Here is a 14,588-nt window from a genome sequence, read left to right on the forward strand (position 1 = left end):
ATGTCCAGAGCACCCTCATGGATATGCCCTTTGATGGCACTTGCCTTTTTGGCGAAAAGGCGGATAGTGCGCTGGTGCGCTTCAAGGACTCCCGGGCTACGGCCAAGTCCTTGGGCCGCGACCGCAACCTTCTGCCTTTCGTCCCTTTCGTGGCCAAGGAAGGGGCGCCCCCTCACATCCGCCTAGCCACCGGCCACAGAACCATCCTGCACGCGGTCGCGGACCTGGATTCCGCCGAGGCGGTACCGGGGCTCAACGTGCCTTTCAGTCCACATCAACCCCGGCAGCACCCGCCTCAAAGCCCTCCTAGTCCATGCTTTCAGGCCCATTCCACGCCAGTGGGAGGCAGAGTTCGCCATCACCTGCTCCACTGGCGTTCCATCATGTCGGACAGGTGGGTGCTGCAAACCGTCCGAAGGGGCTACTCCCTCCCCTTCGAGACGACCCCTCCAGCCATGCCACTGCAGTGCCACCGCATGTCGGGGGATCACTTGAATCTTCTACGGGAGGAAGTTGCAGGCCTCTTGGCCAAGGTGGCTGTCGAGCGCGTTCCTGGTCCAGAAGTAGGTCGTGGTTGCTATTCCCACTACTTTCTGGTTCCCAAGATGGGCAAAGGGGGCCTACGCCCTATCTTGGACCTCAGGAGCGTCAACGCCTTCCTCCGGAAGGAATGGTCCAAGATGCTTACCCTAGCTCAGGTTCTGGCTGCCCTGGATCCAGGAGACTGGATGGTAGCGTTGGACTTGCAGGACGCTTATTTTCACATTCCCGTCCTGCCGGCCCACCGACGTTACCTGCGGTTCACGGTGGGTCAGGAGCATTTTCAGTTCACGGTGCTCCCCTTCGGCCTCACCAGTGCCCCTCGGGTGTTCACGAAAGTGATGGCGGTGGTCGCAGCTCATCTGCGCAGATCAGGGGTTCCAGTCTTCCCCTATCTCGACGACTGGCTGTTGAAGGCGGGCTCGCCCCAACAAGTCGTCTCCCACCTCCAGACTACGGCCGACCTCCTGCATTTGCTGGGGTTCTCCATCAACGTTCCGAAGTCGCATCTGAATCCCTCCCAGAAGCTCCTATTCATCGGGGCGGTTCTGGACTCGGCGCAGTTCCGGGCTTATCCTCCGGACCAGCGGGTCCGGGATATTCAGGCTCTGATTCCCATCTTTCAGCCTCTATCCCGGGTTTCGGTCAGGTTGGTGCTGCGGCTTCTGGGTCTGATGGCCTCCTGCATCCTGTTAGTGCATCACGCCAGGTGGCGAATGCGAGCTCTGCAGTGGGACCTGAAGTTTAAGTGGGCCCAGATATCGGGGCAACCTGTCCGACCATGTCTTGATCTCGGAGGGCACTGCAAAACAGTTGCAGTGGTGGCTCACGAACCGCGATTGGGTGAGCGGCAGATCCCTCTCCCTACCCCACCCGGAGCATGTAGTGGTGACGGATGCGTCCCTCCTGGGATGGGGGGGCCACATGGGGGAGGCGGAGATCAGAGGACTCTGGTCTCCGGCGGAGTCTCGGCTCCATATCAACCTTTTGGAGCTGGGAGCGATCCGACTTGCACTGAAGGCATTCCTTCGCGTTGTCCGAGGAAGTGTGGTGCAGGTGTTCATGGACAACACCACCGCAATGTGGTATTGCAACAAACAGGGCGGGGTGGGGTCGTGGACCCTTTGTCAGGAGGCTCTGCGCCTCTAGACATGGCTGGAACATCAGGGCATCACCCTGGTGGTTCAACATCTGGCGGGCTCTCTGAACGCCAGAGCAGACGAACTCAGCCGCCGGTGCATGGTGGATCACAAATGGCGTCTCAACTCGGACGTGGCGCAAGGCCTCTTTCGGCAGTGGGGAGAGCCTTGGTTAGATCTATTCGCCACCGAAGAGAACGCGCAATGTCACCAGTTCTGCGCGTTGGAGTTTCCAAGGCGGCACTCGCTCGGGAACGCTTTTCATCGCGAGTGGAGTTGCGGTCTGTTGTACGCCTTTCTGCCTATACCACTCCTGCCCAGAGTGCTGAAGAAGATCAGGCGCGACCGGGCCCAAGTCATCTTGGTGGCTCCGGATTGGGCACGAAGGTACTGGTATCCCGAGCTAATCAGTCTGTCAATCGATCCCCCGATGCGACTGCCTCTTCAGGAGGACCTTCTGTCGCAGCAGCAGGGGACGGTCCTATACCCGAACCTGTCCAGTCTCCACCTTCATGCGTGGAGATTGAGCGGCGACAGTTGATGCCATTTGACTTGCCTCCTGAAGTCTGCGATGTGATTCTGGCAGCCAGGCGTCCCTCCACTAAAACGGTATACGCCTGCAGGTGGAACAAATTTGTGGCATAGTGCACAGCAAAGGCTGTGGATCCCCTTTCTGCCCCTCTTTCTGAGGTTCTCCTCTTCCTTCTTTCTTTGGCCCAGCAGGGCTCTGCTCTGGGCACTCTTAAAGATTATCTTTCTGCTATCTTTGCCTTCCTTCGGCTTCCTGATCAGCCTTCTCTCTTCAAATCCCCTGTTGTTTCTCGATTCCTTAAGGGCATTACTCACATGTTTCCTCCTGTCCCTTTCGTAATGCCTCAGTGGGATTTGAATCTTGTTTTGACATATCTGATGTGCGCTCCCTTTGAGCCACTTCATAATTGTCCTCTTCATCTGTTGACGCTTAAGACTGCTTTCCTGGTAGCCATCACGTCTGCTAGAAGGGTGCGTGAGCTCCAGGCTCTCTCTTCTAAGCCTCCTTTCCTTTCTAGCCATCCGGACAAGGTTGTGCTCCGCACTCGCTCTTCCTTCCTTGCTTCCTAAGGTTGTGACTGCCTTTCACATCGGGCAGTCTGTTACGCTGCCCACCTTCTTTCCGCCTCCGCATCCCTCGAAAGAGGAAGAGAGGCTCCACCGTCTGGACCCAAAACGTGCGCTCTCCTTCTATCTGGACCGCACAAAACAGTTCCGGGTGGATGACCAACTCTTCGTTGGCTACGTGGGCGCTAAGAAGGGGCGGGCGGTGCACAAGCGGACCATCTCTCGGTTGATCGTTTTGTGCATCAAAGCTTGTTACTCCTTAGCTAAACAGGAACCTCCTGTTGGGCTGAGGGACCATTCCACTCGGGCCACAGCGGCGACGACTGCCCTGGGTCGGGTAGTCCCCTTGCAGGACATTTGTCAGGCAGCAACGTGGGCCTCACTGTACACGTTTGCCAAGCATTATTGCCTGGACAGCCAAGTCCGGAGAGACGGCTTCTTTGGCCATTCTGTTCTCCAGGACTTTCTGGTGTGATCTTCGTTCGCAGACCCACCACCGGGGTTGGTATTGCTGGGGTATCTATTCTAAGGTGAGGAATCTAACTAACGTGTTTCTTTCAGATGAACAAGTTACTTACCTTCGGTAACGATGTATCTGTAAGAAACATTAGTTAGTTAGATTCATTCACCGACCTACCCATCCTCCCCGTTCTGTGAACCGACATCTAGGGTTAAGGTTATCCTTTTCAGGGACCTAGACTTTTTTGGCACCCGTGTCGGTCTCTTGCATGGCTCTGCGTTCCTGGCGCGGAAAGCTATGTACAAGAACTGATGTCAGCCCGCGAGGGCGGCGTCTAAGTACTCCGACGACGTCATTCCGGCGCACGACACTGACGACGGACGCGGAGCCGCAGACGACGCCTAGCGACGCGCAAGGGGTATTGCTGACGAAAAATCTTTCCGGATCCAGCCTGACGCCTGGGGATATGCTAAGGTGAGGAATCTAACTAACTAATGTTCCTTACAGATACATAGTTACCGAAGGTAAGTAACTTGTTCTTATAGAATGTAGCTGAGGCCATCCACCCCTGATGCCTGGCCATTCGCATAGGAGTGATTTAATAGTCTCTCTAATCTGTTTGTCAATGCAAGCCAATGCAAATCTCTTCAAATATTGCGATGTCTGAGCAACCAGGAAACTTGTTTTGTAAGCATACAATTGAGCATATTAACCAACAAATTACTGCAGTTTTGCTTTGTTGTCAAAGCAACAGTATCCTGATAGAGTGTAAATATTTGTGGCATTGCTCTTACTTTTGGGAACTTTGTGACACAATGGAGCAATGAGTTAATGTAAAGTGTTAAATGTCAAGTATCAATACAATAACCTGCTTAATGGTGAGAAAACATTGATAAAATGTGCTCAGGTTCATTTCCATTATAAAATTAATATTTAGGTTTGACCCCAGATATGTGAAACGTCTCTGAAATATTGGAACTTGTAACTGGAACGTTTAAGAAGTGTTTGACCATAGTCATTAAAATATAATTAATGAAAGTTTTCAACATTTGGATATTCTATATTAATAATATGTAACTTGTTGCAGTGTAATGTATATATGTGAATTCACTGTGTCCAAGTAGGTTTGCCTGATGTTTTCTGCCTCTTTGATTCTGCAGGTCATTGAAGATAATGGTGTTCGGAGAGTTGTTGTAGTTCCCCAACCACCAGAGTTCCACCCAGGAAGTCATACTGTCATACATCGTCCTCCTGCACCACTTCCTGGTTTCATACCTCTTCCAGCCATGATGCCTCCTCCTTCTCGCCATGTTTACTCACCAGTGAGTGGAGCTGGAGATATGGCAGCACAATACACACCACAATACCACACATCACCGGTTTATGGAGATTTAGGTTAGTGATTTTGGCAAATAAGTATTAGTCCACTGTTTTTATATTTGATCGTTTACAAGATGTGTTAAAATTGTTCTTTCTACAACTCTTGATTCCTAGTTTGCTGAATTACCCTAAACTGTTAGACCCCACAAGAGTGTAATGTATTAAAGCGGAGCAAATCACTCATATTCACTCTTAGCTAACATTATTATCTAACATTCTCATTGATTTAGCAGATTGAAATCCACTTGAATTTCTTAATAGATTGTAGTTTTGTGTCTAGAATTTAAATACTGTTTAAATTTTCATTAACTGCTCCTAATGTGATTTGTGTGTGTTCCCCCTGGGTCTGCTCAGATGATTCTAAATGTTTTTTAGAATACTGTTTTCATTAGGTTTTTATCGTCGGAACAATACCCGAGTCCCCCTCCTCCACCACCCCTCCGGGCATTTTGGGCCAGTGCCCATGACTCCGTCCAAATCAAAATGTTCTCACCATGGGCTCCATATTCTGTCGAATTTCTTTGGGCACCCTGTCACAGCGTAGAGCACCCTCTTTGCCCCCATACACCGCATCATCCCTGTAAAGACGATCCTACATTTAATAAGACCATCTATATTTCTATGAAGGTGGTCATACAGGAAAACTGTAACGTATGTAAACCATGACCCACCCTTGAAAGACAAAGATTTCTAGTGAATCAGTGGTGAGGTGACTGCTTCACTGGGTTTTTAGGGCACAGTCTCACCAAAGGCAGAAGGAGAATGGGATAGATAAAAGGAAGATGCCAGCAGAAGGATCTGTGCCATCCCAGCTCAGCAACTCCTGTATTGACAATATTGTAAGGGACATAACAGTATGGGTTCCAAGTACCCCTCTGAAAGTACATAAATACTTGGAGAGGAAAACAAAGTACATAACAGCTAGATCAAGTATATTTTTAAAGTTACTAGACCTGCAGGCCAAGTAAGAGTTTTATGATTTTTCGAGCCCTGCGAATGTATAGAATGTCCAAATCCTCTATCCAGTATTTGAACCTGTCCAGCAAGTAGAACTAAGTTACAAATAACACATTTGACGATAACATTTAGAAGAAATTGGACAGTGTATCAACATTTCGGTCTCTGTGACTATAAGTCAATGAGACCATCTTCAGGACTGTGGATATTTCAAGAGGATGAAAGATCCCTCCTACGAATTATTCAAGAAAAATACTAACACATTTCTAAAAGCTCAAACTATCAGTGATTTTTTGCCGTATTTAACTTTTGATATGCATCTGCCTATCAATTCCCCCCAAAAAACAAAACTAAACTGCCTTTATCTCTGTGATATTGACACAAGGGACTTCTCAATCTTCATTGATATCACGATCAGTCATAATAATCTATCTAGGTTGTTCCTAAAAAGATTTCTAAAGGACTTCACTGGTGGCCATACTTGTCATACTGTTTTATTTACCGTTGTATTTGCATTCCTTGAATGTCAGACAGTATGCTTATGTCTGATAATATGCTTATGCCGTAACAATTATGGATAAAACTATTAACTAAACAAATTTTCCTTTTGACAGATTTAACTTTTGATGTGCAAAACCGCTGTCAATGTTTATTGGTATGATTTTTATGAACCCCTATTGTATATATAATTATATATTCTTTTCAATATAAAATTATTAATCTACACACCTTCTTTGGAATGTTTTGCTCCCTAAGTAATTAGGTGTTCTTGAATTTATCTTTGAATAACTGTGAATTTTGGATGTCAAAATATGATATATTGAATTACATATAAATTGGTCAAATGCATATGTGTAAATAAATCCTTTGCGGGCATTCTTGCCTATTATATTATTGTTTACCCAAGCCCCTGATGGAATATTGGGCTGCCCTTTTTTCTTTGTATACTTTGTCTCATCAGGCATCTGATGGACATAATTCTGGGTCGACTTCGAAGAGTCTGGATTCCGACATGCCATATGAGGAACATTGCATTTCCACACAGTACAGTACATGGAGGGGATGTCATCTAGTGGTCCTAGTCCACCACTAACTGCACTCTGGAGTCTTTGTTATTACCACAGCACTTGTTGATTTGCAGCCTGCAGTTGCAAGAGGTATAAACCTGGTGACCCTGGGCTCTCTAGATCCTGAATAGTTATCTTTAAGTGGGGACACAGGATTGGATGGGAGAGGAAATTAGTTCTTTTAGGAAGCCCACTCTCACACTCCCTTGGCTATAAGCTTCAGGAGAGATGTTTACACCTTAGTTCTTTGTATTTGCTTTCTATTCTCTTCTTTTTTTTATTGTTTGGATTGGCTGGCTGTTGGCAGACTGACCAGGGATGTGGGAGTTGGGGAGAGTTATACAGTGCCATCCCAGCGTACTTTTCTCCCAGAGAAAGCAATACCACCACTTAGGCTTGCCAAATGGTTGGGTGACCTGACTTCACAATTTAACATGACGTCTAATTATACATTCATTATATGGAATGTGAGGGGAATGAGTAAGGTGTACAAACACTATAACATATTAACCTATATTAGACAGAGGGAGGTAGATGTGGCAGACCTGCAAGAGAGACAGCTGATAATGGGGGAAGTGGCAACTCTCAGAAGAAGATGGCGAAGCAGATTTACACCACCGTCATTTCCTCCTACACTAGAGGTGCACTGGTTTGGGTTAAATCCAGTGTTTCTTTGGAACCCATTCCAGTCCATCTCGATACACATTGACACTGTGCACTACACATTGACGCTGTGCACTGTTACAGGGTATGCTAAAAGGTGTACCAATTATTATAGGTAGTATCTATGCTCTGAACTGCAGCCAAATTAAGTTCTTAGAGTCCCCAGCTCTTCTCTTGTCCTTAAACACAAAGACATTGTGTGTGGCTGACGTAAACCTTGACAGATCTACAATTCCACTAGCCGATGGCCCGATGGTCAGGCTTGCAATGGAATTCCGGGAGGGAAATGGGGAAAGTGGGGAATATACAGTCGTCTGGTTGGACAAGATATTGTGCTCCAGGGGGTAAAAACTCTTTCATACATTTAGAATACTTAGGTAGCATGCTCTTAGACCACAACCACCTTCTAAAGAAGCTCACATAGGGACACCAATTTATGCTAATTCCAATGTGGAGGCTTTCAACCTCTCAGTTCCACAAGCCTGAGTTTAGACATACTGAAGTATTTTCAGTTTAATTCTCTTGTACCTTTCAGGAAGCTAAAAGAGGAATTCCCTGGAGCAAGGACTCCTGGAGGACATGGGAAAAGTACTGGGTCTGTGCATAAACTGGGGCAAGACCTGTGCATTTTGATGTTGCCTGATCGAATGCAGATGCAACTTGCTGTTATGTGGGAATCCTAACCTTTAAATACCTAGGAATCAAGGTCAAGGAATCAAGAGGATTATCTGGGTGGCGACAGTCCCTCAAAGAAAACATGGCTCTTTGGCACACATTGCAGTTGCCATTAGTGACTATAGTTGCACTCTCCAGAATTTTTGATACTCCCCAGACTGCCGTATTTCTTCACAAATCTCCGAACCTGGATACCACAAAGCTTGTTTAAGTCACTTAATTTTTTGGTGCAGGAGTTGATCTGGGATGGTGGTCACCAATGGGTCTCAGAGGATTAGACTTCCCGGACTAAAAGCTCTATTACTTGCCCACCCTACTTCAGTGGGTGGCTCGCTGGCTGGCAAGGGTGAGCCTAGCGGAGATTGGAGCGGCGGGGGTATCGGGGAGGAGAATGGCATTGGTAGCGTTGATACTGGGACCCCAGATGAAATTCACATGACAACCCAAACTTTTCGCCATAGCGATTCACTGCTGGAAATCAATAGCGAAGAAAATGCGTCCGTGCCCGCTATACGCCCAGCGCTTACAGTGATTAGTCTACCAACAACAGGAGGGAGTTTCCTTACAGCAGGGTGCTTATGGGACTGGCAGATGGCTGGCAAAGAGACCACTAGCAGTTGTTTCTCAGTGGGAAATTTTTGAGAATCTTTACTGGGGTGAATGTATGACATTGTTCTGCATTCTGTCCATCAATTGTTGTTTTTAAATTTTTGAGAACTACCTACAGTGACTGAGGTGAATGGCCTCCGTGACTCTCAATTCCTGATGTATAGTATGGTGGTTCTGTCACTGCGCTATCTCTGGGGAAAATGGCAAATCAGAATGGCTCTTACATGTTTCTGCAAGTACTGATAACAATTGGTATTGAGCATGGACTGGTCTCTTGGCTCTATAATCACTTCTTGAAGTGGTATATGACAGGCTTCCAACTTTACATGGTAAATGGGACGAGGAGATTGGCCAACAATTTCAGGGGAAATCGTGGGAACCGGCATTAGTAAATGTCCACGCAGTTTTAAGGAGAACATGCTATGAATACATACAATTTAATTATTTGCACAATATGTACGTTACACCTCATAGATTGAACGTAATCTTGCACACCAGAAGATGTTCCTGCTGCAGCCTTGTGGATGTATGTTTTATTGACATGGTGTGGAACTGCCTGGTTTAACCTCTTTTTGGGTTAGAGTCACAAGAGATCTGAAACACAGACTGAATAGGAGCACATTGCCTAAAGCCGAAACATGCCTGTTGGTCTTATATGTCAGGAAACTGGAGAGGAAGGGTAATACGTTCCTAGACCTAGCTGTGGTCCTTGCCCGCAGAGACATCGCTAAGCCCTTGTGATTCCCTGGGGGCCCACCTCATAGCTGATGGAACGAGTGCAATAGCAGAAGGGGCTGATCTGTATGTTGAAGAGCAATGAGGTGTGCAACAAATTCTGCTAGAAGATCAATCGGTGGAAGCGGTCTAGACTTTTCTTGAGCCCGAGGGTCAGTATCTGGGAAGTTAAACTTAGGCAGCTTGTGATGTGGACCACCTATCTACTGCCCTCTCCCCCTTGTAATACACTAGATATGTTTAAAAAATCTACCATGTGTAATTGACAACCCAATTGGGTTTATTGACTTGGAAGAACGTGGGAGGCCATTCATGAATGGGATGGACTTTTGGGAGGAACCTTAATATGGTATATATCAAGCTGAGATGATGCACACCAGTTATTATTTATTGTTGTTAATGATTGAACAACCAGAACATGTCTTATGTAGACAGTCTGCAACTGCTAAATGGCAGAAATACCTGAATATGTTGTTCGAGGCATATGAGCTGTTGATCGTATACTTGTGCATAGATCGCCATCTGGTGTTGGGCTCGGATGTTTGCACTTTGTTTTTGTCTTGGAAGAAGTCGTTGTATTCACGAGGTAGGTGACTCCTCCTTAATATGATAGTTCGCATGGGCATCGAATCCATCTCTAGATTGTTGTTTTCTGTCATCGGGTTCGGTTGTGTATTGCTGCGCTCTGGTTCGGTATCGTCTTCGAACCTTTTCTTTTTTTTTTTTATTGCTAATCTGTTTTTATTATTTTTAAAGAATACACGTTTTGGCAGCATACATTACACACAGGAGTTCGTGAGCATATGCAAATTATTAATCCGTACTTGGTCTATAGCCAATTTAATATAACACGCATTCGAATTATGTGTCAACCACCACCCGCTCATCTTCGAACCTTTTCGACGCGCAATCATTACCCCTCAACGGTATTGTTTCGATCACGGGTTTCCCTTCGACACGCATCGTTGAAATCCAACAACTTCAATCGTAAGCTTCGACGCGGGCTGCAAGGCCTACCCGTGCCGACCACGCCAGCAGTCGATGGAAAGGACTCCATTTAAAAAATGCCCCGGGTGTGGTGCTAAATTTCCACACACAGATCTACACTAGGTCTGTAATTTGTGCCTATCCCCTGGAGCACGAAGAAAGTGGCTGCGAGGACTGTCGATCATTCTGATTGAAGAAAACGATTTGTGATAGTCGGGCTTGACGTCACGATATGAGACAAGACACTAGCCCGGCACCGGACATCTCCGGAGAAGAGTGGGAGTCCCATCAGCACAGCGCCGAACAAGAGGAAGAAATCTCCGTGCCTGAAGCCGTCGATTCTGACATGGAGGAAGACTCGCACATCACTCCAGGTCAACGAACTGCGAGTAACAAGCCCGGGTCCCTGAAAAACCCACAAAGGCTCCGGTATTACCTTCGCCCTCGGGCCTAGGGAAACACCAAAAACATGGTTCAGATAACCCGCCCTCCGCCTGGCAATGAAACCAAAAGACAAAGCCTCCGGCTTGCGATCGAGCCATCCCCACAGTACCGAAACACCATCTCCGGCACCGAAAACCACCCAAGCATGGGCCTGATGCTTTGATACCGGCACCAAAGTCATCTTCGGCACCGAAAGACTCTGACCCGAAATCTCACAAACCAAAAATGTTGGATCCAGCAATAACTAAACCCAAATCTTCGGAGCCGAAAAAATGAAGAAAGTACAGAAACTGCCAAATCTATGGGAGCCCTACAACTACCCTCGAACAGAGGCTCCTTTTGTCGCTCCTTTTATAGGTGTAGCTCCAAAACGGTGTCATCAGAGAATACCTCCTCTACTTACAAAAAACAAAATCAACCTTCCTCCTCCCGAGGATACTATCGAGGAGGATATAGAGGAAACAACAATAGGGAAAGAGGCAAAAATAATTCCACCCGCACAACCAAGCAGTGACTTCCCCATGCTACCTCACAACCATTGCACTCCTGTCAGGGGACACCTATCACAGTTCCTACCTGTCTGGAATTCCATTACAACAGATAAGTAGGTAAGACAAGTTATCCAGTATGGGTATTGCCTGGAACTCACTGGTACTCCACCAAACATTTCTCCCAGAGAACGCCCAATGTCCTCAGAACATCTGACTCTTCTCAAACAAGAGATTCTCTCACTATTACAAAAACATGCAATAGAACCAGTCCCTTTGCCTCATCAAAGCACAGGAGTGTATTCACTGTAATTTCTGATCCCAAAAAAGGACGGCTCTCTCGGACCAATACTGGACCTCAGGCCATTAAATCTATGCATTCAGTCAGACCACTTTCACATGGTCACTCTCCAACAGGTACTTCCACTACTTTAACAAGGCGACTTTCTGTCCACTCTGGATTTAAAGGACGCCTACTTTCATATTCCCATTCACGTCGCTCACAGGAAATACCTCAGGTTTGTGATAGACAACCAAAACTACCAATTCAAAGTCCTCCCATTTGGGGTGACTACAGCACCCAGAGTCTTCACCAAGTGCCTCGCAGTAGTGGCAGTTCACTTACGAAGACAACATATTCACGTGTTCCCTTACCTGGACGACTGGCTCATAAAAGCCAAGTCACACAGCTGCTGTGTTCAACACACATACAAAACAATCCAGTTGCTTCACAATTTGTGATTCACAGTCAACCTCGCCAAATCCCATCTCCAACCGTCTACAACTCAATAATATCTAGGAGCTACAATAAACACTTCAAAAGCTCTAGTATATCCCAACCCAGTTAGAATAAGGACCATGCAAGCCCTCATATCAAAATTTCAGCCTCAACACTCATTAACAGCTCCAGTGTTCATGCAGTTAATCGGAATGATGGCCTCTTGCATTCTCATCGTCTCTTACGCAAGACTCTAGATGCGTCCCTTTCAGGAGTGTTTGGCGCGTCAGTGGAACCTGTCTCAAGGTTAGCTAACAGATCTGGTGTTGGTGGACAGTCGCACACATCGTTCTCTGCAGTGGTGGAACACTCAAAACCTTTCCAAAGGGCGGCCGTTCCTCGACCCGGTTCCACAGATAGTGCTGACAACAGACGCATCGCGCACCGGCTGGGGAGCTTATCTTCAGAATCATACCATTCAGGGCATGTGGACTTCTCAACAAAAACAACTTCACATAAATTATCTGGAATTACTGGCAATCGTCCTAGCGTCAAAATCTTTTCAACTCCACCTTGTAGGCAAAACTGTCCTGGTCCGTACAGACAACATGACAGCAATGTATTACATACAAAAACAGGGGGAGACACACTCTCTGCAGCTTTCACACCTAGCTCAAAGCATATGGAGGTGGGCCATTCCACAAAACATATACCTCCTAGCCGAACACCTCCCAGGAGTACACAATTAGATTGCAGATCTGCTCAGTTGTCAAACACAGCAGATCCATGAATGGGAGCTTCATCCTCAAGTTCTACTTCCACACCCATTGTCCAAAGGCAATGCTCTATGGATGAACTGGTCAGGCAAATTTGCTTACGCTTTTCCGCCTCTCCTGCTTGTTCCGCTAGTGGTTTGAAAGCTTAAACAGTATTCCTTCACAATGATCCTGGTTGCACCAACATGGGCCCGACAGCCATGGTTCACAACCCTCTTGGAACTATCAGTAGTTCCTCTTCAAAAGCTACGTCTCTCACCCAAGCTTCTCACTCAGAACCATAGAGAGATAAGGCATCCAGATCCCACTCAACTCAACCTTGTGATTTGGCACCTGAAATCTTAGAGTTTGGCTACCTCAGTCTTCCGCCAGACTGCATGAACATCATTACAGAAGCTAGACGGCGTACCACTAGAGCTTGCTATGCCGCAAAGTGGGAAAGATTTGTAATTTACTGTACAAATAACAAAATCAACCCATTAGATGCTTCCATTCAAAACATCATCTGTTACCTTTTGCATCTACAACAATGTAACCTAGCGTATACATCCATTAGACTACATCTCGCGGCAATAGTAGCCTATCTCCAAAACAGACAACACTTGTCTTTCTTTAGGGTACCAGTTATCAAATCATTTATGTAAGGACTTAAAAGGATAATTCCACCTAGAGTATCACCCTCTCCAGTATGGAACTTAAATGTGGTCCTTACCAGACTCATGGGTCCCCCATTTGAACCTCTACATGAATGCGAATTACAATTTCTCACCTGGAAAGTAGCTTTCCTGGTTGCGATCACCTCTCTCAGTCAGTGAACTCCAGGAATTAACCATACAAGAACCATTTCTGCAAATTCATCATAACAAAGTGGTTCTTCGGACTAACCCAAAATTTCTACCTAAAGTCGTGTCTCCTTTCCACCTTTACCAGTCTGTAGAACTCCCAGTGTTTTTCCCTCTACCAGACTCAGTAGCAGAACGAGCTCTTCACATGCTAGACGTAAAAAGAGCAATACTTTACTACATTGAAAGAACAAAATCCTTTAGAAAAGCTAAACAACTTTTTGTGGCTTTCTCCCCACCTCATAAAGGCAATCCTATCTCAACAACAGAGATTGCAAGGTGGATTGTTAAATGCATCCAAATATGCTATGCTAAAGCCAAACACACCTTAACCATACCCCCTAGAGCTCACTCCACACGTAAACTAGGGGGTCTATGGCATTCTTAGGGAATATTCCCCTAGATGACATCTGCAAAGCAGCAGCTTGGTCTACACCACACACGTTCACAAAGCACTATTGTGTAGACTTGCAAGCAAAACAAGCTAGTGTGGGCCAGGCTGTATTAAGAACTCTTTTTCAAACTACTGTAACAGATACTGGTAGCCACCGCTAAGGAGGTAACTGCTGTATAGTATACGATCTACAGCTCATTTGCCTCGAACAGAAGATGCTACTTACTAGTATGCATCTGTTCTTGCCATGTAGAGCTGTAGATTCGTATACGCCCACCCGCCTCCTCGGATACCCCTATCTATTCCAGTACTATCTTACTTAGATACGTAACACATGGACATTCTTTTCGATTTCTTACTAACTCCATCATAAGCCTCCATGGCAAAACAATCTGGAGATGGAGTGGATGCTCATGCGCACTATCATCCTAAGGAGGAGTAACCTACCTTGTGACTACAAAGACTTCTTTGAAGACAAAAACAAAGTGCAAACATCCGAGCCCAACACCAGATAGGGATCTATGCACAAGTATACGAATCTACAGCTCTACATGCCAAGAACAGTTGCATACTGGTAAGTAGCATTTTCCTTTATGAACATGTGTTATTGCAGCAT

The 14,588-nt window shown here is 46.3% G+C and overlaps 1 protein-coding gene across 6 annotated transcripts in view; it reads left to right on the top strand.

Moving 5' to 3' along the window:
• Positions 1 to 14,588, top strand: part of FNDC3A (fibronectin type III domain containing 3A) — a 1,314,248-nt gene that overhangs the window by 648,809 nt on the left and 650,851 nt on the right. For all 6 annotated transcript variants that reach the window (XM_085621888.1, XM_085621893.1, XM_085621890.1 and 3 more), the window contains one exon: positions 4,398 to 4,632. In XM_085621888.1, coding sequence (XP_085478014.1) covers positions 4,398 to 4,632 — 235 coding nt within the window. The remainder of the gene's footprint in view (positions 1 to 4,397; positions 4,633 to 14,588) is intronic.

This window comes from Triturus cristatus, chromosome 8, assembly GCF_964204655.1.
Source record: "Triturus cristatus chromosome 8, aTriCri1.1, whole genome shotgun sequence".
In the NCBI taxonomy this organism is placed as follows: Eukaryota; Metazoa; Chordata; class Amphibia; order Caudata; family Salamandridae; genus Triturus; species Triturus cristatus.